At 34.0% G+C, this 26,534-nt stretch overlaps 1 protein-coding gene across 4 annotated transcripts; it reads right to left on the reverse strand.

Annotated features, from left to right (window-relative positions):
• Nucleotides 1-903: 903 nt before the first annotated feature.
• Mbip (MAP3K12 binding inhibitory protein 1) lies at nucleotides 904-22,280 on the reverse strand. Of its 4 annotated transcripts, XR_007107096.1 has the most exons (10): nucleotides 22,056-22,280; nucleotides 18,313-18,432; nucleotides 16,332-16,553; nucleotides 16,143-16,239; nucleotides 13,413-13,478; nucleotides 13,007-13,159; nucleotides 9,356-9,453; nucleotides 3,058-3,118; nucleotides 2,647-2,685; nucleotides 1,499-1,584 (listed from the first exon to the last, which is right to left on the reverse strand). XR_007107096.1 is itself a non-coding variant. In XM_047540198.1 (9 exons), exons 1-9 carry the CDS (start codon nucleotides 22,182-22,184, stop codon nucleotides 1,477-1,479), a joined length of 1,029 nt encoding a protein of 342 aa, XP_047396154.1. In that variant the 5' UTR covers nucleotides 22,185-22,280; the 3' UTR covers nucleotides 904-1,476. The 4 variants fall into 4 exon arrangements, 3 of the variants coding, with proteins under 3 accessions (XP_047396154.1, XP_047396156.1, XP_047396153.1); XM_047540198.1 differs by lacking the exon at nucleotides 3,058-3,118 and having other exon boundaries at nucleotides 904-1,581; XM_047540197.1 differs by lacking the exon at nucleotides 3,058-3,118 and having other exon boundaries at nucleotides 906-1,584; nucleotides 22,056-22,279.
• Nucleotides 22,281-26,534: the final 4,254 nt, after the last annotated feature.

The raw sequence follows: 26,534 nt of genomic DNA on the forward strand, positions 1-26,534 counted from the left end.
CTATTCCATAATCCTGGCCATTACTGGTTCAGATGCATGATTATACTGCTTTAATCTCAGAAGAATCTGAGCTAAGAGATATAAAGATTGAGGTAAGCAGTGATTATTGGAGTTGTGAGTTCTACAGAGCTGGGTTCAGAGTATGCACCAAAGCTGGTCAAAGGCGGAACAAGCTGAGGCTATGAGACAGAACTAACACATCAAACATATCATCCCATGTAGGGAAGCAAAAATGGCCTCTCTGTAGGCATCTTCAGAATCCAGAGAGAGAGAGAGAGAGAGAGAGAGAGAGAGAGAGAGAGAGAGAGAGAGAGAGAAAGAACTGTATGGGCAGAGATAATAACATGATAAGGAAAAAAGAACAAGGAAAGGGAGACAAGAGAGAGAGGAGAACAGAAAACAAGAATAGGAGACAGAATTAGAAAGAGACAAACAAAGGGGCAGTCAGACACAAAAAGAGATTAATTGCTAGTGACTTTTTAGACCCTAAGATGCTTAGCTATACTTCCCAAAATTAAGTATCAGATTTTTGATTTTTTTTTTTAATAATTCCTGTTTAACAAGCAATGTTAGACAAAATTCTGATTCTTGGAATCAGATAATTCTTGTGACCTAAACAGCTGCTTCTTGAAAGACTTTGGATATTATAATAGCTGCATCTTTTAAATGTTTAATTCCCAACTAAGGCACTTCTTTGTAACATCATTACTACTCTCCACAAATAGACCAGGTTTCATACAATAATAACAGTTAACATTTACTTAGCAATTCCTTTGGGACAGTTTCAAAATCTGTAATGTATGATCTCACCTATTCTTAATAATCAATGAAGTAGGTACTATTATCATTCCCCTTTTATAAATTAAGAAATTAGGCACAAAGTAAGAATACCTTGCTCAAGGTCACACAGTCAATAAAAAGATAAATTTGGATCTATTGTTTATTTACATTAATTGACATCTAAAAAATAAAAATATAAGTTTATACATGGATTTAAAATTCATTTAAGACAAGAAATTTTTGTTAAATGCCCATTATGTACAAAGTACTAATTTAAACTAGTAAACTAGTTAACCAATGTTACAAATATAAAGTTCCTTTTAAATCTCACTATCAAAATAATCTTCCTATAGTCCACCAAAACAAAAACAAAAAAACAAAAAAACCAAAACCAAAAACCCAAAAAACAACAAAGAAACCACCCCAATGTACTTCCAAATTAAGTTTCTCAACTTCTAAAATACCTCCTTTAAAACAGAAGGGAATAAATTCCAACAATGATTTATTTAGTATATTCATTATCTCAAAACTCACTGGAATAGATGAAGATAACTTGTTGCAAGATAGACTCATGTAAAAATACACCTCAACTTCACAGAAAAGTTTACATTGATAAATACATATTCATTAATTAATTAAAGTGTAAGTTACACACATATATAAAAAAAGTAAAATGACACAGATGAGAGGAATTTGTCATGGAAGGTGGTTAGTTGCCATGGATTCTGCTTCTCTTGATTTTCTGAGCAGTGCTTGTTTGAGGGCACTAATTTTCTCATCAAGTTCAGCCAGTGAATAGTTCTGCTATAAACAATAAGAACACAAATTGCTGAATAAGACTCTGAAGTATCTTAATGCAGATAAAGTGCTAAATGAACTATAAATATTTAAAATATTCAATAGTATGATAAAATGTTTCTTCCCCATGAGAATAATTTTAAAGCTTAACTATATATAATGACTATATCATAAATATAAAGGCATAAAATAATAAGACAAATATTTCTTTACTTTTCCTTTCCCAATGACAAAGCCCTCTTGAACCTTCTGTACTTTGAAAAGATAGAAAAAACTTAAAAACTAAAACAATAACCACAACAAAAAACACAACAAACTGAATAGTCTCATAGTCAATAGTAAAAAATTAAACTTTAGGATCAGGTTAACTTTAAGCTTAAAATACCTACAAATTCAATTTTGAAGGATCAACTGTAATTACTGTAATTCATCATTTCTCCTGAAGAAAAAAATAGATGCTCTCTAAAACTTTACTCTAAGTTTTACAATAAATAAGTAATGTTAAAAAATGAGCCAACCATGTACAAAGCGAGGTTTGATCCCTAGCAACGTAAGGGGGAAAAAAATTCAAAATAAATTTTTTTAAGGTTTTCCCTACTTTAAATTTACATTAACATCATTCAGACTAGTAAAATCTTATTATTAAAGATTCCTACCAATTAAGAAAGTATTACTATGGACACAGGTGGGCTGAAGTCATCCTCTGACAAACATACTCTTTTTGATTTAGATCCTTCTAGTTATGTAGTGTCCACAAAAGAGGGATGGGGAAGAGAATGAAGATACTTGGACACATTATTTTTAAGTATTTTGGAACCGATACATTCTTCTATTAAAAGCAGGATAAATATTTTTATTTTTATTTAATCCATTGGAGTCATTCTATGCCCTTGAAATATATACATTTCTTCAATTCAAGTATATTAGTTTACACTGCCCTTTCCTCACTTCCAAATCTTACCAGGGTATATAACCTAAAGGGAATCACAGTAGAAACTCTTATTAATAAGGTGTGAAACTAATCAATCTATTGCAGAAGCCAAAACAAAGATGCATAACTTAACTTACTTGAGGTGGTTGAACTTTTCTTCTTTTTCCAGAAAGATTCTAGTTTAAAAGTAAAAAAAAGAAAATAAAAGGTAAATAATCAATGTTTAGAAAACAGAAGCATGATTTCCTTTATAGAATACTGTATAAAACACGGACAGGCTCTGAAAACTCCAACAAGAACAAAGCCCACAAACCTATCAAGCATTATCTGCAGCTGGCATCCACATCCCTATATTTTGGAAAGTGATGATATGTAGCAACATTGCAGAAATAAGATTGTCCCTGGCAATAAATACTTTCCCATTAGTTACCAGCTTCTAATGAGACTGAGTAATTGTGCAAAGAGGTACTTGGGATTTTCTACTAAAATTTCACTTTTTAAACTTTCCATCCCAGGAACAAGTGATTAGTTTCACACCAGGAACACATCTGACTGGCCGTAACTGGCACTGCGGTTGTCCATGCACACAGTTCTTCATCCACTGCTTACCTGTGTGATTCAAGAATGTTAATCTTGCCAGTGACTGAAATGGGCATGGACCCAATTCTGGCCAATAAGAGGTCCACAGGGGATTAAGAGACCTTCTGGAAAAAACTTCCTCACTTTTGACAGAAAGTACTCAAAAGAGTCCATTCCTGTGTACATTCATATGGATAAGACACCTGAAAGTGCTGTAGTTGTATTGCCATCTGCCTGGGGAAGAAGCCAACACCAAGCAGAGCTAAGAGAAGAAAGAACTCAATTCTCTGACAATCATGCTTTAGTCACTGAATCCATTAACCCTGAAGATTGTTATCACTGTACTTCCTGTTTTATAAGATAATTTCCACACTGCTGAAGTCAGTCTGAGTTCAAATTTCTTGTAGTTGAAGTTAACAACATTCACATTGACACAGTACTGAACCTTTTAAACTTTGATCTATGTTCCTAGTTTCACAATGCAAGCTATTCAATGGCAAATTAGTAAATTACTATATTTTACAAAGGAATTCTGACTGTGAGTGGCAAAATTTTCTTATGAACATTCTTACCACTGAGATTTACAAGAGGTTAAAACTCACATTTCCCCTTGTGTCACAAGCTGACATAAACTGGGATGGTAGCACACACCTATAATCCCAGTTACTACAGGAAGCTGAGGCAAGAGGATTGCAAGGACAGCCTGGGCAACTTAGTGAAACTCTGTCTCAAAATAAGAAGGGCTGGAGATAGAGCTCATTTATAGAACACTCTTAGATTCAACCTCCAATACCACAAAAAATAAATAAGTAAAATAAAAATGCAGACTCTAAGATCATCTAGGTATTCCTTTCATTAGTTGTTATAAAAATAAGGAATAATTAAGTGCTGGAATTATTAAATATAGAAAAATAGAGTCCATAAAAACATGTTCCTTCTTTTGTCAAACTGAACTAGATACCTGTGGTGGGTCCTATGGGCAAGTAGGGACTTAACATTTCATTTGTCCATTGCTCAGTTTCCTACCTTCCCAAAGGGTGGCTTTTTTGGTACTTGATGAAAATATACTTCCCTTGTAATCCTAACAGTTTTATCTATAGACTATCATTATTTTCTATGACATGAAACAATCATTATTATTGTATCATGAAACCAAAGTTAAAAATATCAGAATGAGGAGAATAAGGACATCAGTGGATCAATGACTTGAAACAAAATAAGTCGGTGGGGTTTATTTTAGGTCTGAACAGAATATGTCCACAAGTAGAACACTTAGAAACACCACATCTACTATGAGTACTGTAGACCAGATGTAAAATTTTTTTATATATAAGAATATCTCTATAAAAGATGAAAATTTTAACAAGTTTTGAAACACGAGAAGAAATATTTGGGAGCACAGCACACTAATGAAACAACTGTACAGAGAGAATGCAAAACTGTCTCTTTTCTCCTACTGTTTTACTGTAGGAGATAATTTATAGTTACATTTATAATGCCTGTGTCCTAATGAAAAGATGATATTTTACACACACATCCAGGGAACTCATGTAGTGAAGCTCAAGGTTAAGGAGCTCTTCTATTCCTTTTATTTTTATTTATTTTTTCCCAGTCCTGGAGATTGAACCCAAGGATGCTGTATCACTGAGCTGCATCCCCAGTCCTTCCTATTTTGTAAATTTTGAGACAGCATATCTCTAAATTGCTGAGACTGGCCTTAAACTTGTGATCCTCCTGCCTTAGCCTTGCAAATAGCTGGGATTATAGGCACACACCATGGCAACCAGTTTTTTCCTTTTAATCATTTGTAAAGGGCATCATCTTAAATGTTTCTTATATTCTAATTCCACTGCACTGATTCAAACTTCCATTTCTCTCTAGTTTGGACAATGATAGGCTTTCTAAATTAGCTTCTTTAACTCCAATTTCTTTCCAACTCAGACTTCAAAATGCGATCAGAGAGGGACCTAAATTACATCTCTCCTTTCTCAAAACCTGAGCAAGGTAGTACAAGCCTGTAATCCCAGCTATACAGGCTGAGGCAGGAGGATTCCAAGTTCAAGTCCAGCCTGACAACTACTGGTCTTAAAACTTAAAAACTTAAAAATAAAGAAGGCTGGGATGGACTCAGTAGTAGAATGCCCTGGGTTCAATCCCCAGCACTTCCTTAGGAGAAAACGAAACAAAACAAAACAAAACAAAAAACAACAAAACAACAATGACAAACCACAAAAACAAAAAACCAATCAAACAAAACCCCTTAATTTGACTGGAAATGCAAACTCAAGTGTGACCTTCAAGTCCCTCCAAAATATGTTTACAATTTAATTTTCCAGCTGGATCCAACTGTTCACTCATACTTTAGGCCCCATACACTTTTAACACACACATGGTCTGTGTGTATGATGTTGACTTGGCCTTCAGCACTCCCCTTCCCCATCTTCCCCTTTAGAATCAGAAGTTACCATTACTAACAAAAAAACTACGCCTAGTTAGTGCTTCAGAGCAAAGTTAACACACCTTTGAAAGTCAAATAATTAATTAGCAGCTATGTCCTATCCATTCATTTGCACATTTACTCAGTATCTACTATTTTCTGTATGAACAGAGATAAACATGACACAGTTCCTGCCCTTGAGAGGTTCAATATAGTGTGAAAAAACAGATATGTAAACATATAATTATAAGTAACATGCTCTATAAAGTGAACAAAGATCTATGGAAATATACTTCTACAGCAGTTACTGTTTTCAAGTGTCACAATTTAAAATCAGTAAGGAATTCTTTGGAAATACTCATAAAGATCTCTTAAATAGTCTATTAAGTCATGCTCTTCAAATTTTGAAAACCTATTACCACATTAAACCCTTTCTGTGCCATGTGAAGGGTAAAGATCTTTGGAACATTTATATTGATGTTTGTCATAGTTCCTATTTTATGTAATTACAACTTATATTGGAGTTCTTGTTTTTTTTCTTCCATCTTATGTCACTTTACATGCTTTACCATCCTTGTTTTTATTTTTTTATTTTTAAATATTTTTTTAAAGTTGTCAATGACCTTTATTTTATTTTTTTATATGCGGTACTGAGATTAAAACCCAGTTCCTCACACACGCCAGGCAAGTGCACTACCACTGAGCTCCAGCTCACATATATAACCTGTTTTATGAGCTGAATATAACTTGAATCTCTTTTTCCGCTAATGTTCACCTTTGTATGCCATGCTCCAGTGCTACCTTGATAATCTCTATCTCATTTTGAGAAGCATCCCTATGTTTAGAGTTCATCTACATATGAATCTAAGATAAACACATTTCAATTAAAATCTTCAGAGTTCAGAAATTCAATTTCCAACAAAAGTTCAATCCTTACCAAATTTAATGGGCTCCCATGCTTCTCCCATGGTTTCCAAATCTAGAAGCTAGCATACTGTGCTATATGTATAGTTTCTTCAGTACACTTATAAGAGATAAGTATGCAAAATTATGCTTTTACCAACATGAAGTCTCAGCATAAGGATAGTGAGGGTGATGAGTCATGTGCTACACTCTTTAGTGCATACAACTTGCTCAATTCCTCTCATGTACAAGGACGGTCCTTGAGTTGGCTCTATTCCAAGTGAGGAGGGTGACTCCCTGTGAGGACTCATTGTAAGAGTGAGCACGAAATCTTTTTCCCTCAGGGCTAGTGCCATATCAGTTCACAGGCCCGGAGAACAGTCAGTCTGAATGTTTAACTCTTTCCATTTCTGTGTGTCCTTTTGGCTCACTATTAATTCAGATGTGTCACTTCCAACATTAATTGAGAAAGTCCTTCTAATTAAAGATGTATTATTATTATTTTTTTGTACCCAGAAGCATTTAATCACTGAGCCACATCCCCAGCCTTTTTATATTTTATTTAGAGACAGGATCTCACTGAGTTATGTAGGGCCTTGCTAAGTTGCCGAGGCTGCTTTTGAACTGGAGATCCTCCTGCCCTAGCCTCTTGGGCCTCTAGGATTACAGGTGTGCACCAAAGCACCCAGCTATTATTTTTAACATGTTTGAAAATACTTTAGAAAAGCACTACTTTTATCACAGGCTGCCATCATCCATTCTTTTCAGAATGCTAATTCATTCAGGTCAATCCTTTGTGTACGTATCTAATGCTTCCTACCCCTGAAGTGAGGTAGTCGCAAACTTCAAGCCTTTGATAGTTGCAGTGTTTTTGCCCATCAATGTTTTAACTAGCACCTCTAAAAAGACTCTCAATTGTCTCAAGTAAAGCCCTATATCTCAAAACTTGCCTGACATTTCTATCATATCCTATCGCTTCAAATTCATAGCTCACTAAAAACAAAAACAAAAACAAAAACAAAAAACAAAAAACAAAACAAAAAACCCCTTAACTCCCCTACAGATTTTATTTCTATCAATTATGGTATCATTTTCCCAATCAGAAACTGGACATATCCTTGCCATCTCTTCCCACATCCAATCATCAATTTTTCTTTCCTACTTGCATTAATCTTCTCACTTGTCTCTATTTTAAAATCTCATTTCATATATAAGCTAATATGTTGCTGTCTCTTTGCTCTTAGTTTCTCCCTTTTCATCCATCTCCTATAACAGTATTAACAAAATCTTTCTAAATATTATTTTCACAGGTTCTTTCCTTGTTCGAATGCTGAAAGTAGAGGTTTTTACCATGTGCTAGGCAGTGAGCTAAGTGTTTGGTATCTTCTCACTTAACCCTTGCTTTAGCCTTTAGTACCTTTATAAACCTCATGTTACATTTGAGAGCAATAAATGACTAAATATCTTTCTTTGAATTTTTATCATTGAAGTCTTGCTGACTTTTTTGTTGTTGTTGCTATGCAGTCTTTCTCTGGAAATACTTTTCTGTACTTCACTCTAATCTGTTACTTAGGAAAGACTGTTGCTATACCTAAAATGAATTTTAAATATATTTCCCCAGTGATTGATACAATCCATACCAATATGACTTATTTCACATGTTTCAGAAAAAGGAGTTTTAGTATAATCTCACTTTTACATTATTTTAGTTCTAACATATGTCTTAAAAAAATAAACCTTAGAAAAGATATATGTTGGGCTGGGGAGATAGCTCAGTCGGTAGAGTACCTGCCTTGCAAGCACAAGGCCCTGGGTTCAATCCCCAGTACCGCAAAAAAAAAAAAAAAAAAAAAGAAAAGATATATGTTTTATAGATACATGTGTGTATGTATACATAAGATGAATATATATATATGATAAATATATATATATGATCACCTCAGAAGACTGAGGAAAACACAATGAGCTTAGGACTGTTTGAAAAATGCTGATGTGCCAAAGAAAATACTTGTCAGCATAGCACTATTTCTTAATGTCCTTGGAAAGAGGAATATAAGAATGAATGGATAGATGGATACCAGAGTTGAGGAATTAGATAAACTGAAGTCTCATCTTTCAAAAAGTCTGATGGTTTAAGGTATTGAAGAGGGGTGGTAGCATGAGATGTGTGCTTGTTTAGTATGGAGAAATATAACTGTCTACACACTAGGGAAATAATCTACAGACAGAGGGATTAAAAAGACAGAAGGGATATCTGACAGAGCTAGGCTCCAGAGGAAACATTTGCTTACAAGTAAGAGCAAGTTCAGGTTCACAGGATTGACAACTATTCAGGTTGATGTATCATGCTATGAAAATAGCATAAGAGAATTTGGATAATTTCTAATAAAAGTATTCCTAATTTCTAAATTTAGGGGCTGGGAGTGCAACTCAGTGACAGAGTACTTATTTAGCATGTATAATGCCCTGGTTTGATCCTCTGTACCACCAAAAAAAAAAAAAAAAAATTACTAAAATATTTCTAATCAGAATTTTTTTGCAGGGGATTAGGGGGTTTACTGGGGACTGAACCCAGGGGTACTTAACCACTGAGTCACATCCCCAGTCCTTTATATTTTTTAGTTTGAGACAGAGTCTTGCTAAGTTGCTTTGACTCTCACTAAATTGCTGAGGCTGGACTTGAACTTGCAATCCCCTACCTCAGTCTACCAAATCCCTGGGATTACAGGTGTGTGCTATAAAGCCTGACTCAGAATCAAGAATTTTTAAAGAATGATTAACTCCCTCCTACACAAAGTGCTGTGTTCATTTATTTTTTAATTATTAAAACAAAACTTCATACACAGACCAATGAGTGAATTGAAACACAATGAAAAACCTACTTATTATAAATTAACACTTTAGTTTTAAAAGACATTTATACTCACTACAGATTGAAAATATTCAGGAGAGATGCCTTCCAATTCAAGGATTTTATCTTCAAGCTTTTTAATTCTCTGATAAATGTCTCTTGGCACTGGACCACCTATGTATATTTTAAAAAGAGAAATTCCGAATCACTACTGAATAATTCTTTCTTAAAAATTTCATTCTTAAAACATCATGCAAAGGCAGTTATGCAAAGGAATAAGAAATATTTAAACTTAGAAAAAAAACCCAGAAAAACAGAATGAAATCCTTAGCTTATATTTTCATATATTATAGACTATGGGACACATTTATACTGTACCTCCTCTTTCCAAACCCCACTTATATTGCTAGATATAAGCAATTTATTTCCTATACCATTAGGATTTTTATGTTAAATTCACTTTATAAGATATTAATAGTTTCTTTGTAGAACAATTTGTATTTCTGATAGGCTGTGATAGTCACTTGAGAGGAGAAAAGTACATAGTGACCAATACTGGTTCAATTCAGTGGTTGTAGTATGTCATATTATTTTCTTCAATTTATATTTCTCCCACTATGATATATTTTCCCTTTTGGACTAGGAAAAAAAAAAAAAAACTGTTAAAAGGGGATTTTGCCATAATTCTGAACAACAAACTTTTAGGGGAGGAGGTAGTAAATTAAGGTCACTTGATTTCAAGTTTATGATTATATCTGGAAGCCTTCCATTTATCACTTCCACTGTAACCAATCTCCAGATCAGTATCATCTCTCCCTGGATTATCACAATCTCCGAATAGGTCTCCATTTTGCCTTGCTCCCAAAGATTGTACTCTCAACCCAGCAGCCAGTGATCCTTTTAAAAGGTAAGTTGAATCCTGTAACTTCTCAGTTCAAACCCAATACTACTTGCCCTACAATGGCCTACAAGATCCTACATTCTCCCCATATACATATGGTTCCAGTCATCTAACTTATTTTTTCTGGTACTCAAATACCACTACTAGTATGTCCCACTACCCAGCATCTTCTCCTCCTTCCCTTAATTTTCTTTGTAACATTCTGTTTATTTGTCTCCCCACTTTAATGTAAGCTCTAAGAGGGTAGAGAGTTCTATCTGTTCTGTTCACTGGCAGTTTGTGCACTGCACAAACCTAGGAAGCTTCAATGCATAGACTATAATACTTGCTATGAAGCAAGTGCTCAATATTTACTGACTGAATTAGACAATCACTATGTAATTAAAGAATACGGTGGTAAATTATCATATCAAAAGTATCAACCTATTAAATATAAAAACTCTAGGATTTTTTTTTTTGAGAATGTGTTTTTTTCTTAGTACCTCGGTTGTTCTTGCTCTTGAGTAAGGTAAAATGAATAATTTGTTCTTCTGACTTGCTCTTGCTCTATTTACCTAGAATGTTCTCTGTACCTTTCAAGAGTCAGTTCACTGGGTCAAAAGTCATTCCCTGAACTGCTTCACATGGAGGTTTCCTGTACCCCCACCACACCCTTTCTCATTGACTCTTTAAAATTCTACTTTGTTATTAATCTTTCTCCTACCTAGATTATAAAGTCCTTAAAACTGGGGCCTATGATCACATCATATCAGTGTTCCTTGATCTAAAATAGTGCTTGGCACACAGAGAGTATTCAACAGATATTTTTCAAAAGAATTAACTATTTGATACTATTTGAGATTTAACAGTCAATCCTTTTTATACAGTTGAATTTTAAACCCATTTTCTTCTGGGTAAAGGTATAATTCTTCTTTTTTTTTGGGGGGGGGGGTTGCTGAGGATTAAACCCAGGGATGTTTTATCACTGAGCTACATCCCTAGTTCTTTTTTTTTATTTTTTACTTTGAGACAGGGTCTCACTAAATTGCTGAAGCTGGCTTCAAACTTGTGACACCCTGCTTCAGCCTCGAGTCACTGGGATTACAGGAATGTGCTACCACGTCCCAGCTTGGTATTAATTATTAAAGTTACTCTTATTACCCTTAAAGACTTACTTGTTCTCTTATTTTCTTCTACCTCCTCTACCCAGCAAATACTCCAGTTAGACTGGATTCAGAAATTTCCTAAACCATGTGGTATCCCTGTCCTTTTTTGTAGATACTATTCCTCTTTTTGGAATGCTTTACCCTTGGAAAAATTCTTACTAATTCTTTGAGGGCTCAAATGTCACTTAATTAGGGATGCCATCCTTTGACATCCCTTAAAAAAAGCTGTTTTGTGTCCTACTATACTATGCACATATATGAAAAGGTGAAATGAACAATTGTTCCTTCAGTAAACATCTGCGCACCTGTTCTATGCCAGGCATTACACTAGACACAAAGTGTAATGAACATGACAGGCATAGTTCCACTCTCACAGACTACTATCTAGTAAGGGATATGGACATTAAGCAAATAGAGCTGCAAAAACTGCTTTAAAGAAGGGCAGGGAGTACCAGGTGCTATGAGGCTATATAAAAGAGATATCCACACTGGTCTGGAATCAGGAAAGAAAGCATAAGTACAAAGGTTGAAGGGAAACAAAATGAGTGGGAGATGGGAAGCCCAGAGCTATGGTTGGAATTACAGGTATAGACTATCCTATTTAAAATTACAACTTCCTCCATTATCCATCTCCTCTCCCTTCTCTTAGTTAACTTGCTTTTATCTTAGCTTTTTTTTCCTAGCATACCCTATAATTTATTATTTATGCCACCTATCTCCCCCAAATAGAACTTTTGTTCAGATGTAGTATTGGAATCTAGAACAGTACCTGCTTTATAGCAGGAGCTTAATACCATTTGTTGCATAAATGGATAAATAAGAAGTTTGGTATGCATGCATGGTAGCTGGGTAGAAATAAGATCAGATTTGAGCTTTAAAAAGTACAATTTGGCCACAGGGTAAAGACTGTCTAGGGAGGAAGTTTAGTGACAAACAGACCACTTAATATCCTTCAGTATTAGCTGTGGGCAGAACTAAGATATTTAGAAGGCAGAATCAATAGGACATGGTGACTACACAGGGAGGGAGATTCAGGCTTTATAGTCAGTTAAGATTTGGGCTTGATTTCTAGTTGTCACAATTTTAGGCAGAATACTAAGCTTGTTGAACTTCAGTTTATCTGTCCAATCATAACAGTACCAATACTTCAAGAGTACTGTTACTAAGATGATATAACACTTTCAGAGTTACTGGCAGTATTGTTCAATAAATATTAATTCACTTTCCCAATGGCATTTATTTATTTATATGCTTATCCTGAGAGATTCTTGAGGACTAAAACTCCACTTATCATCATTTGGTACCTAGCACAGTGGGTAATAAAGAATAAGAGGTAGCCATGGTAAGTTCTGAAACCAGTTATATGAAAAGACTACATTAGTTTTCAGCTGTAACTTTAATAAACTGAGGCTACCAGGATCTATTTGGAAACTGTTCCTAAACTACTAGCACTTTCTCAATTTTAGAAAGTAGCAAGAAGTGTGAGTGGAAGGAAAGCATACACAATGAAAACTATAAATTCCTTAAGAGCACTAACCCAACAGTGCTTTATTCATTTTTGTATCAGCCGGACAATGGTTTACACATAATGGGTGTTCAATGAAAATCTGATGAGGTAATGAATTGAAATTTCTTTACTTACAAAGCCATACTCTGGGGCATCACCTAACACTTTGCTTACCTGTCTGCAATCGCAAGTGAGCCTCAATATTTTGTAGTCGTTCTTCTACAGCCTGATTCCCACATTCTCGGAGCATGCTATTGGGTTTATGACCTGACCCTTGAATTCCTTCAGGTCTAGTCTGTGGTCCATATGTATTCACAACTCTAGAAACTGAAGTTAAGAAACTTTAAAGCCTATGTAAATTTACAGTTCAAAAACAGAAACAGAAATTTGTTAACATTACTTTATATTGTTTTCATAAAGATCACCTAACTACAAACCCAGGAATGAAGAAAAGCAATATTTTTTTTAATAATAAATAAAACTTAGATGGGAAAGTTATTTCTATTCCATTCTGTTAGTAAGCTAGAATAAGCCTAATAAGATAAGATAACAGAATTAGATAATATTGGTAGTAACTTACCCTTTACATGACTTTTAAATCCAGGATAAGGGGTAAAAATGGCATCAGTTCTTGCACAACTATTTTCTAAGGAGAATTTAGATGAATATAAAGTTAAACATATTTGGATTTTAAATGTATAAGATTTTAATAAACCTAATAATTCATACTAACATATTACTCATAATAAGAGAATATGATTTTAAATGACAATAATTAAAATTACCATCATACAGGATAGATCAAATTTATCCTCTCAAATGAATCATAACATCTAATATTTTTATCTAAAGGTCAGATTTACACACAAAAAAGCCATTAACATTAAGAAGCATAACAATACAATTTTTAATGTAAATCAATGTTCCCAAAAACCATTTGGGCCTTTGGAGAAAATTTGTATATTACAGAATACTATATTTTAATTCTACTTCATCAGAGAAATAGAACCGATTTTTATTGAAACTATCTTCTGTTAAAAAGATTTTTTAATACTTTTGTTACTACTGCTCAATTAGTGAATAGATAACAAAAAGGACTGATTATATATTTAACGTTTTTATTTCAGAACTCCACATAAAAAAGACCCTACTCCTCAAGTATAACATATACTTTCCCACTTTACCTAGATTTCTGTTGTGCATTAAAAAAACCCTTATTACAAGTCATCTGCTCTTCCCATTCTACCACTTACAAAAAAATGCAATTTTAGGTAAGTTAAATTTTATTCTAATTTTTTTCAAACTGAACAGTTTCTTTAAAGTTAGATATTAACAAATAAATTATAAAGTAAGAAAATTTGGAAGATGTTATATACAATACCATTAATATATTCACATACATGTTATAATCTATAATACTATATAGTAATAATATATACTAATGTTTAAAATAAATTAGTAAAGCCATGTATTGACAGTAAATTTCCTCCAAAATTCCCTTATTTTTTTTAAATCAACGATAAATGAGATAGCGAAAGAAAATTTTTTTTCCTCTATGGAATTATGGAATTTCATTAATAAATTTTTTAAATTTAGGTCAAAATGAGAGGCCTTAAAGGAACACTCTAACACATTAAAATGTATTTTTTTTCAGTTTAAGTTTCTATAGTAGTTCTGATAAGTCAAACTGTGTGAACAAAATTCCAAATTCATTCATCTTTTATATGTAGAGACTAAAGAGTTATTCTCTCTCTCTCTCTCTCTCTCTCTCTCTTTGGTGGTACTTTGGAACGGATGCTCCACTACTGAGCTACAACCCCAGAACTTTTTATTTTTATTTTGAGACAGGGTCTCACTAGGTTGCACAGGCTGGCCTTGAACTTGTGATCCTTCTGCATCAGCCTCAGAGAGTAACCATGATTACAGGCATGTGCCACCTCATCTAGATTCTCTTCTTTTACTTGAGAAACCTCAAAATATGATTAAAGGGCCATCACTTCCCTATTTTCTTTCTATGATTTCATGGGGGTTAAGGGTTAAAAAAAGAAGCTATCATCTATTCCAAAGCTATATTCCAAATATATAGATTAACTGACCCATCAGTGAGAAATTCAGCATGGTGTGAAGATAGTAAATGTGAGTGCTAGTCACTCTCTACAGCAATTCTTACTAGCACTGTTTTGAGCCAGCAAGGGATTGAATGGGCCAAGGAATCCTGCTGAGCATTTCAATTCTTGTCAATTTCTATCCCCTGGTGGTTTATAATAATAGAGTGAGCAAGGAGAACAGAGGAATAACATTAGTGACACTTGTGCTTGTTCCCTCAACAGACCCTTTCTCATGGGTTGCTTGCAGTTGGAATGTAGTACCTGAGATTTTGCCACTATTGCACCTGTTCTAAAAAGCTAAGAGAAAACTATAACAAATTTAGACATACACATGTAAAGTTTAATAGTAGAAAAAATTGAATGCAGGTCCCAAACTGAGCCTACAGTCTTTCATTAAGAGAGAATCAGTTCTCATATCGTATCTCATATCTCAAACTTTTGGGTTCATCTGACAATTCTGTGTTCATAATATTAGAGGTAATAAGAAAAATGCTCATTCCAATTATGAACTGTTCTCCATACTTTTTCTAAAAAATACTTGCTCTGATTATTACTAGGATAACTGAATATGATCTATGGCAGTGCCATGTATTATTTATATTCTGCAGCATACCTGCAGATCTGTAAACATATTATAACATCAAGTGAAGAAGGAAAGAAGAATCTGTGAAAAAACAGCAAATGTATGCACTGTGAGAGAAAGGAAAAAAGCATAAGACATCAAGGTCTTCATGACAAATTGTTTGTATCGTGACATAAAACATTTCACACAACTTAGGAGTAGTGAGAAAACTGCTCCCTCTTGAGGAATACTATTAACTTCACTAAGTTAACTTTCTCTATTAAGATCATAATTTCACAAGTACATTCACAGGTTTAAAATTCAGTAGTGAGAATGGACAACCTTGCCACCCAACACTTCACCTTCATTTCCTAAAGGAATTTTAAAATTATCTTTTCAAACCTTTGGTGGATGTTAAGTCTTTTTGTGTTAGCATTTATTTTATTTTTGTGCAACCAAAACAAAAAAACCAATTTTGCAACATACTATTATTAAACAGAAGGAAATTCCACTGCCTTATTACTAAAAATCTATAAAATAAATTGAATTGTTCTTAATATTATTCCTTTTTAAAAACAAAAGATTAGAAAACTAAAAATTGTGTTTAAAATTCTATGAAAATTAATTTCTAGGTAGTTACCTTGATTACAATCAATAACATTGCAAAATTCCCTGACGTTGTTTTCATTGATTTCAGCTTGTTTTCTTTCAATAAATGCAGATATTCGTCTGTCAATCTACAAATAACAAGTATGTTTTAACAATGTAAACAACAGTAAGACTTTTAAATGTACTGCCCCCTCTTTTACCCCACTCCCAAACTTCTTACTTCTGCTTTTCCAGCCTTTATTTGAACTACTTCTGGATCAAAATGGATTTGTGTCTTTTTCATATCTCCTAAATCGCAATCTTTGTGCTTTTCTTCCTCTTGTAGGTCACCAGTGGGAAATTTGACATTTAGTTCATTCTTGTTCTCCGTTTCTGTTTTTCCTATCTCTTCAATAGCAGTTGAATTCTCTTTAATGAGAGGCTGAAGTTTTGCTAAAAAAGGCTGAGAAGAACACATTTCCATCTGCTGGGGTTCAAACTAACCAAAATTAATTATACATTTAAGGTTTATATAAATTTTTTTAAGTAAATGAAATACTGTTATTAAATATAAAAAAGTTGGTACATCAGGATGTATAGGTCTGACCACACAGAAGTATTTGCTATTTCTTGCTATTGTGACTTAACCATTTGCTATAAATTTGTTTTTAAAAAATGAAAGGGAAAAAGAAAGAAAACCTGATGAAATTTAAAATTTTCTTTGAGGAAATCATTCTGTCACTCATCTTTTATTTTGTGCCAAATCAAAGGCTTCAGCCTCTGGCACCAATGCCACTTAATTAACATGTCATTCAAATGCCTCCTCAGAACACTAAGGCTTAGTATTTTTCCTTCTTAACACAAGAGCCAGTGCTCTCACTCAGCAAAGCCCTGCATTATCACCATATCACTGGAGATTCTCCACTTGAAACTGCAGTTGGCCAAAGTGAATGAGAGAGCATAGACATGAAATATATAGGTGTTATGCTGAGTGAACACTCAGGTTTTTCCTAACATGGCAAGAGATCATCTTTGGTCATGAAATTAAATTTTACAAAAGACTATGAACATGGGAGTGGGGGGCTGGGAAGCTAATCTACCAAGGTACATAGCTGAAAACAGATAGAAGCCTATCACTATACTACAGGGGTAAAAAAGCTCAGCACATGTAAATTATATTATCCATTAACTTCCACCCCCACCTCTCCCAATTAGGCCTTATTTAAGTTCTATAGCTCACTGCTCTGCTCGTAAAACACAGGGTCAACTATTAATTTTAATATGTACCAGTGAGTTAAATTTTCTCAGTCATTGAAGGACTGAAAATTAGTGCCTATTCCATTAGTCAAAACATGCCAACACTTACCAATATTCCAATTATTTTTTCATACCTACAATTTTGTTTCCATTGTTTATTACACCAAATACTCTTCTGAAATCTTGTTACCACCTTAATCACAATGAAGTGACCAATCCAAACAATTCTACTTATCTTCTTGACACTTCATATTTCACACTTTGATTAGAGTAAACTGCAACTTACATCAATTATAATTACAGAAATGTTCAATTAGAAACCAGTAAGGTCATAATACTGTTCAGTTGTTGAACTGAAATATTAAAAAATATAACAATACTATTATAAATAACAATTCAATATTGACTTCTAATATCAAGGATGAATTATTTCAAAACTGTAAAGAAAAGATAAAATAGCGACTGGCTACTTACTAAGATGAGACATTAATGTCACAGAAATTACTTTCTTTTAAAAACTATGCTGAAACTGTTTAATTGCAATAGACACTCCAGGATGTGTCATGCTGGGATAATGCCACTTCTTGAACCACTGAAAGCACTCCATGAGCCTCCAAACTCACCCAAGGCATGGAATCATTATCATAGCATGACACACACCTGCCGTGTCTTATTGCTTAATTATAACCCACCATAGATGGAACTGTATTGAATTTTCAGTGCAAGTCTAGAATTGAATAGAGTTGCATTCATTCAATCTCATACATAGGCCTTACTGGGCTATATTCCCATAACTGTCCTGATCACTATTGAAATGAATAGATTTAGATTCAATCTGGATGTAAGTAACCTTTTATTAATAACATTATTAATATATTTTAAAGATAAAACTGACAAACACTCCAGCTGTCTAACCACAATTTCTATTTTCAATATCAAGTTAACATTTCTAACCTGAAATTTACCTGTAAATATAAAATGTGTTGCTCAAGTGCATTAAAGAGCAATGCAGGCTGGAATGCTGAGAGGCTCTGGAGCTTGTTCCAATCGATTGTAATTTTCACCACATCATCTTTGAGGTTAAGCTTCAAAGGGGCAAACCAGCAACATCACAAAAATTACACGATTAAGCTGTATATCTGGGATTGTCATAAAAATAAGGTTTTTGTGGAGTAACACATGCCTTTTTTGTTCAAAGTTACCAAGTATTTAATGATATATTAAAATGCTCTACTCAATTACCATTTTAAAAAGCTAAAAAGGTACAGACGTTCATTAAAAACCCAAACAAAATGATACCTCATTCTAATCTCTTCTTAGGTCTGTGTAATGGGACCATCTTAGAGGTGGAACCAGTCATGAAAGATAAAAAGATGAAGGTTCTTTAGACACTTCAATATCTAAAAATCTTTGGATGGGGTCCAAAATAGGATTGCCCTATTCAGAACGATATCACTTCAAGCTCAGAGCATTAAACAGAGGTAGCACAACTGTTTTATGAAAGTTTTAATATGCAAATTTCTCTTTGTTAAATATGTACACAAATACATACCTGATATACATCATTAATTCTGATGTCTTCTGAATCACATTTTATTATTTTCAACTTTACCAATTTTTAAAATAATTTAAAAATCAAGATTACTCATTCACAAGACTAGAGATAAACAGCAACATAATTATCTACTTCAAATAAAAATTAAACTCTTACGTAGCTTAGCTAAAACTGAAAACCAAACACTTATCCACAATAGTGAAATAAATTGCCAGAAAATAGATGGGATGTCCATGTTTTTTGCTAAATAGTATTTTCTAGTAAGATGTGAGATGTCATGGTCTCATTACATGAAAATTTCTTATTCATTGGTGATCTATAAAAATAAAATCACATCCAAAAAGCTACCAAGAACATAAAAATAAAATCAATATCAAAATCAGGGAAAACTGTAGAGTCTCCATCTGCAGTCATTTGAATAAAAGTGAATCCTCATAAACTTTCTAGGAAAATGTGTTTATAGCATAGTATAAAGATATACTCTATAGTAGAATCAAGTAAATTATGTACTATTTTTCAGAAATAATTTATTAAAAATTAGTCATTTTCTCTACAAAATAAAGGTGTGTTATATAAGTTCGGTACAGATCTGATGAGTTGTAACAACAACAAAAAATCATAGTACTTGGAATAAAAGAGATCCCAGAGTACCAACAGACACTATATTGAATAACATGTGACAGAAACTTACCATCCTTTGAATGAGATTAGATGCATTTATAGTTCATATGAAACAGATATAAAGAAATATGAAATTTTGTGTAAGTTGTCTGGCAAAGATATATTAAGATTTTACATTAAAGATTAGTGCATCATCTTAATAGTTATTTAGTGCATCATTTTAATAGTTATTACTTTCATGCCTATACAGATTATGTTTATGTATGAAAATAACCCATTACCATACTTTTCAGTCCACCAAAAGGTCTATAGTCTATTATGGCAAATTTATAAATATTGTTTGGGGAAAAGGCAGACAAATCCTCAACCCAAGTAAAACACCATTTTCTAGAGAAAACAACTTACAGAAAAGAAGTCTTACTGTTTGGGTCATATTGGGTCATTTCAATTCATCAGAATTATGTAAGCCTTCAAGTGCAATTAAGGATACTTGGTCTTTTAAGAAAGCCACATAATTTCATGACAATTTTAAAATAATCTCAATATATCCAATTATTCATTCAACAAATTCCTTATTAGTAATATGAATTCTATGCATTTTTGCCATATAGATTCACTCAAAAATTTGTTGGTATGTTATTAATACAGACTATTTAAATATGCATTTTCAGTAGAAATGTTATTAAATTAATACGAAAATCCAAGCTAACAATTTTTAGTTTGGTAAAATGGGCCATCCAGAGACAAGCAAAAAAGGTTAAAGTTACTACATTTTAAATCTGGAGTAGAAAAACATAAAAATTCAACTATTTTTCCTACTGAGGACAGTTAATAATACAAATCATACCTAGGATGAATTTAGACATATTAGACATACATTATTTAAATCCTTGAAACTTTTTGCAAAAGGAAATACTACCTCCCTGGGTGGGGGTAAAGGGGGCAATTTAATACCTATGGCATTCTGGCTTTTATTCTGAAACAATACAACTCAAGATATAAAGTATTACCTAAATGGCTAGCATTTAATTTATGAAACAATTTTATTTTTCACACTTGTATTCCCTATACTGTGTCACAAATATTTACTCTAAACATTTTTGACAGCTGATATGGGTAAAATTTATTTTCTCCATTTGTATCTTTAGGATACCAAAATATTTAAAAAATTTAAGTGATTTTGAAAAATTCAGTATGCAAAATATTTCAAAAGAAATATTAATGTTAACTTAGAAATTTCTGTTATTAAGTGAGCACAAATTTTTTTCACCTTTTCATTAGAATATGAATCAGCATAAAGTTCCAATGTCCATGCCATAAAAAGTTCTCTAACTTTTAAGTCACTTAAAAATCCTGGGTCTTAAGACTGAAATGTTAATATCAATCAAAAGATCCCAAGTCTTTAAAAACAACAACAAACAAAAAACAAAAAACGAGGTGTGTGTGTGTGTGTGTGTGTGTGTGCGCGTAAGTTTAACAGTCTTTTAGGAGATTCTATTAATAATTGCTTCATTACACAAAACTGTATAATTTAATGTTTGTAAATCCCAATAAACACATTAAGATTTTTTAAATATTGAAATAACTTTTTAAAAGATTAATTCTAATTCTCACAAATCGGACAAACGCTCTATTTTCATAGGAATTTACCATTATCTTTGGCACAAATGTTTGCTGCGTCCACCACATGCGAAGTACCAGCCCCACAACAAATCAGGATATAAAATCCATTTAAGATAGAAGATACTTTTAAAAGCAGGCAAAACCTTTGTTTCTCATTTAAAATTTGATTTATTATGTCATGTAATGAAAGTGTCTTTATCGAATAGAATGTACATAGCCCAGTTTTTTAAAACCAATTTTATCATATTTCTGCAGAAGCGATTATCAGCCAAACTAGTTAATAGTTAAACGACAGTTCTAATGCAATCGGTATCAGCCATGGATAAATCATTCAGCTTTATACTAGAAATATTTAAGATTAATTCCTTTTTACTTTCCTCCCCATTTGAAATAATAAATACACACAAGGCCAGGAGGAGAAAAGAAAGAAAATCAAGTGACTCATAAGAGCAAATCACCCCCAAAAGGCGGAGGAGGCCCTTTCGCAAAAATCTCGGACCGTATCGACCTATTTCTATAACGAATAAATTGTGGGGGGAAGGACCCTGAGTGGCAGCAGCCTCCAAGACACTTTTTAAAAAAGGTTTGCGAATTCAGTTTCACCAAGCATGCTCCTTGCAGAGCCAGGTTTTCACCTAGGTCATCCCACTCGCTCTCCGGGAGGACTACGGCTGGGTAATCTAGTCCGCAACCCGTACTGACCTAAGTAAAGCCAGTACAGTCATCCTCTTCACTCTGATCCGAGATGGCCGGGCCTGGGTCTCTCTTCCGGCCTCCGCTACCCAGCCTTCCCACACCCAGGCAGGCCTCAACTGCCCCGCCACGAACCCTCCCCGTCCATCCCCGCCTCCAGTGGAGCGATAAAGGGGGCGGGGGAGCGAATGCCCTGTGCATAGTCCCCCCACTCACCTGTCCAGCCAGGGTGTGCAGGGAACGAAGGATTTCACAGAGCACCTCTCGGGAAAGATTGGGGCTGCAGTTTCCCTCCAGACTGCTGTCACTGCTGCTCGGGTGACTAAGCTCCGTAGCAGCAGCCATGACACCTTCGCGGGCAGCCCCCCACCACCACCGAGGTGCGCTCACAATTCCACCCCCTCCCTTTCCATCTTTGGTCGCTCTGCGATGATGTAAAAACACGGCGTCTGGTTTGGATCAGAGTTTTGAGGCCCCACCCTCTAATATGTGACTGACAAGCACAAGCACCAACCAGGTACCACGATAGCATTGCTCAAAGGGAGTAGTCAATTCCTGACTAGCGCGACCGTGGTACTTGCGACACTGATTGGAGTCGTGTTCTGTTGAGGGCTAGTGTTGTGAAGCCTACCGTGACACTTAGGTGTTCCTTGTGAGTGTTGGTAAGAGAGAATTTATAGTTCAATATTTGATTTTGAATCCTAAAGTTAAAAGTTGAAAATTTAACATTGGTGTGGAGTGACCTGGAAAAATACTGCTGGCGAAGGAACGAGCGGTGTCCACACATTTCCGAATACTGAAAAACTCGTGGAATTGTTAAAATTGGATAGAACATTTTCATTTGTACGAGATTGAAACCCACAATTCAACGCCACTAAATTTTCCATGTGGGAAAAGGGAGAATATAAGAAAAATAGAAGTGCTCTATTATGCCTTATTTTACTATCAAGGGAATAACATTAAATGACTTTAAATTTGCAAAATAGTTTATCTGAAGTTTTAGAAGGTGCATTAGTTTATATTCTCAGGGTGATAACTGTAGAGGCTCAGCCCTAAAATTGTTTTAAAGAGGTGAAACACTGTCAATACGAATCCAACAAGAATTTAACCAAGTAATTTCATGCAACCACAAACTTTGAAATTAGGAGAACAAAATGCCGAATTGATATTTGACGAAGTATTATTTATCAGATAGCTTTAGTATAAAGTTGTTTAAAGGACTTGGTAAACTTTTAATCACACTCTAACATTTAAAAAAATTAACCACTGGGCATTGGTGGTGCACGCCTGTGATCCAGCTCTCTCTGGAGGCTGAGGCAGGAGGATGGCAAATTCCAAGCCAGCCTCAACAATTGAAGAAGGTCCTAAGCAATTTAGCGACACCCTGTCTCAAAGTTAAAAACAAAAACAAACAAAAGACTGGGGGATGTGGCTCAGTGGTTAAGCGCCCCTACTTTCAATCCTCAGTACCAAAATAAATAAGTATGTAATAGAGTTATCCAACTTAAAATAGTTTTAGAAAGATTTTTTAGTGTCTGAGAGCTCTATTCAAAAATATTTTTAAAATAAACAAGTTTAGAGATGAAGGACAAGGGACTTAAAATTCTTCATTCTAATAGTCCAATGCATTTACAGTAAAGGAAGCAAGGGTGGAAACTTTCACAATGTGTATTATTTGGTTTTAGAGTAGTCTGAATGAAAGGGGAGGAGTAAGGCATCAAGGAACTGGGATAAGGGCGGTAAGGACAAAATAACTCTTTTGACCTGTCCTTAGGGGGCCTCTTAATTAGCTTTTCATTTCCATAGACATGTGGGATTATTACCAGGCTTGACAGGATCTTGAGAAATCTTGTCTGTTCCCTTGTTAGCTGCAAGATACATAGGCTGATAGTCCAGCCTAGGCCTAGAGATAGAAAAAATTCCACAATATCCAATCCCAAATTGAGCAACCCTCTCATTCAAGCCACTCATCCTCATAACTAATGTAAATTCACAGTTCTTTGCAATGTTAGCATTTTTTCTTTGCCTATGGTTCTTTTGTTAATGGAGAATAATTGTAATGTGGTAACCAGAAGTTTTTGGTCTGTACCAAATTAGTAATTAGCTTCAGATTATTTGTTTTCATCAAGTTTTCAGGATTTTTTTCAAGTATGGGGAACTCTAGCAACACATTGGGTATATTCTTTGTACATTAAAAGTACATCTAATATATGAGAAAAAATGGCAACATCCTTAGCAATCAGGGAAATGCAAATCAAAACTACTCTGAGATTTCTTCTCATTTCAGTTAGAATGGCAATCATAAAGAATACAAATAATGCTGGTGAGGATGTGAGTGGGGGGTACACTTAAACATTTTTGGTGGGACTGAAAATTAGTACAACCACTTTGGGAAGCAGTATGGAGATTTCTCAAAAGACTAGGAATGGAACCACCATATGACCCAGCTATCTCACAAAAGAACTACTATACTGATATTAGAGTAGTATCTGTATACTCTAGTGATACATGTATACCAGAGTTTACAGCAGCAAAATTCACAATAGCCAAGTTATGGAACCAGACTAGGTGCCTGTCAACAAATTAATGAATAAAGAAAATGTGGTATATACCCACAATACAGTTTTATTGAGCCATAAAGAATAAAATTGTGTCATTTGCCGATAAATGTATACAAACGAAGAACATCATGCTAAGTGAAATAAGCCAGACTCTAAAAGTCAAAGATTGAATGTTTTCTCCTCTATGTGAAAGCTAAAGAGAGAAATACTTAAAAGACAGGCAGGGATCTTATGAAAATAAAAAGAAGACTTATAGAATAGAGGAGGAGGGAAAGGCATGGGCAGTACTGAAGAATAAAGCCTACCAAATTATGCTCTGTCCATGTACAAATGTACCACAATGAATCCCACTTACATATATATTGCATTAATTAAAATAATAACAAAAGAGGGGAGATCAGTGAGTAGAGCAAGTAGATCAGGGGGAAGAATAAAGGAAGGGAAAGGGAAGTTACTGGGGAAGGAGATTTAACCAATTATGTGCATATATGAATATAACAATGAATCCCATGATTATATGTAATTATAAAACACCAATAAAATATATAAATATATATATAATCTTTAGTATCAATAAATGTAGTAAATAAGGTGCTGCTCATTCCTTTCTTTGCCACCATTGATTTTGAAATTTCAAGTTTTGCTTGATCCCTTGAATCCCTAATATAGAATTAACAAATGGTCATTTGAAACTTATGTATCAGTTCTCTATGATTGAATATGAAGACAAGCACTTATATTTTAGTTTTGTTTATTTAGGTAATACTGAGAATTTGTTAACTCTTTCATGTATTATTTCTTTTAATGATCTTTTTTACTCTTTCCTGATGGACTTATTAAGTTTCTTTGGAATTTTTTTCTTACTTTCTTTTTTTATAATAGAAAATTCGGTTTTAAATAGAAGAGTTGATAGGCTGAAAAGATGTGGATTCCTTTGGGCTAACTCCAAATAGAAATTTGTAGATATTAATGCATAACAAAAAATATAATAAAGACTGAAATTTGGAAAGGAAATAATTTGCCCTTTATAGAAAACTAATTACAGTTTATGAAGTGGGTTGCTAAAAAATCTGCTGCCTGGCAGATTTTGATTCAAAGTGTTTTGATTCAAAATGTTGATGTTGGCACTAGCAACAAAGTTAGAAATACTGTCCTATAAGTTTATGCCAAGAATCAATTGGGATGATAGAAACCATAAATGAAATCTAGGCTATCTACCTTATCAACAAAAATGTCCTTTATGATGAGCTTTAAAGGCATAGCTCTATTAAATAATATAGTGCCCAGCAAAATGCCTGAGATATTCTATGTGCCCAACTGATGTTTATTTAATATATGATAATACAAATTTCATAAGAGAAAACAAATCTTTTGTTATCTCTAGCTCCCTATTAACCTCCTGGATAAGTCCAAGTTCCTACTTGAGAAACTCCTTTTCCATCTTCAAACTCCAGTTGAGAAATCGTCTCTAAAAACTCATCACACCTCTTCTCATAAAGATCTCATTTTCTACGCTGCTAAACCACTCTTATACTTGTATATACTTCCAATATTGTACTCCTCAAAATTTATTTGAATGTGTTGTGTTTCCCTACTGAACTATGAGTATTTATATTATTTGTATCATATTGGTGTCCTGAAGGCTTAACGTAGTTCCTGGTACAGAATAATTGCTCAGTAGAGTAGTCCCACCTTATTTAGGGAAGGTATCTTCCAAGACCCCCAGTGGATGCTTGGAAATGTGAATAATAACCAAACCCTGCTTATACTGTGTCTCACTCTTTGTATAGAAGTTAGCAAATTCAGCATATAATTTTTTTTCTTTCCTGATTAAGTTGAGAACTTTCACCTTTTCATTTAAAGGAAGCATTTTATAGCTTTTCTTTGGCATATCCACATTGCCAGTATCACTACTCTTGCCCTTTGAGGACCATTGTTAAATAGAATAAAGTTTATTTTCACATGAACACTACATGAACACTATGGTACCATGACAATTCTGATAACTGAGACAGATAATAAGTGACTAACAGGCAGGTTGGATATATATTGTGGGTACTATGGACAAAGGGATGCTTCACTTTCCCAAACAGGAAGAAGCAGGGTGGTGCAAGATTCATGAGACTATTCAGAA

This window comes from Sciurus carolinensis, chromosome 2, assembly GCF_902686445.1.
Source record: "Sciurus carolinensis chromosome 2, mSciCar1.2, whole genome shotgun sequence".
NCBI lineage: Eukaryota > Metazoa > Chordata > Mammalia > Rodentia > Sciuridae > Sciurus > Sciurus carolinensis.

Excerpts from the sequence above, each read along its gene's own strand:
- Mbip (XM_047540197.1), bottom strand. The coding sequence starts at position 22,184 with ATGGCTGCTGCTACGGAGCTTAGTCACCCGAGCAGCAGTGACAGCAGT. Across the intron at positions 13,160-13,412 it reads ATTTAAAAGTCATGTAAAGG|TTTCTAGAGTTGTGAATACA; the intron begins GTAAGTTACTAC and ends TCTTAACTTCAG. Across the intron at positions 9,454-13,006 it reads TCACTTGCGATTGCAGACAG|GTGGTCCAGTGCCAAGAGAC; the intron begins GTAAGCAAAGTG and ends AAATATACATAG.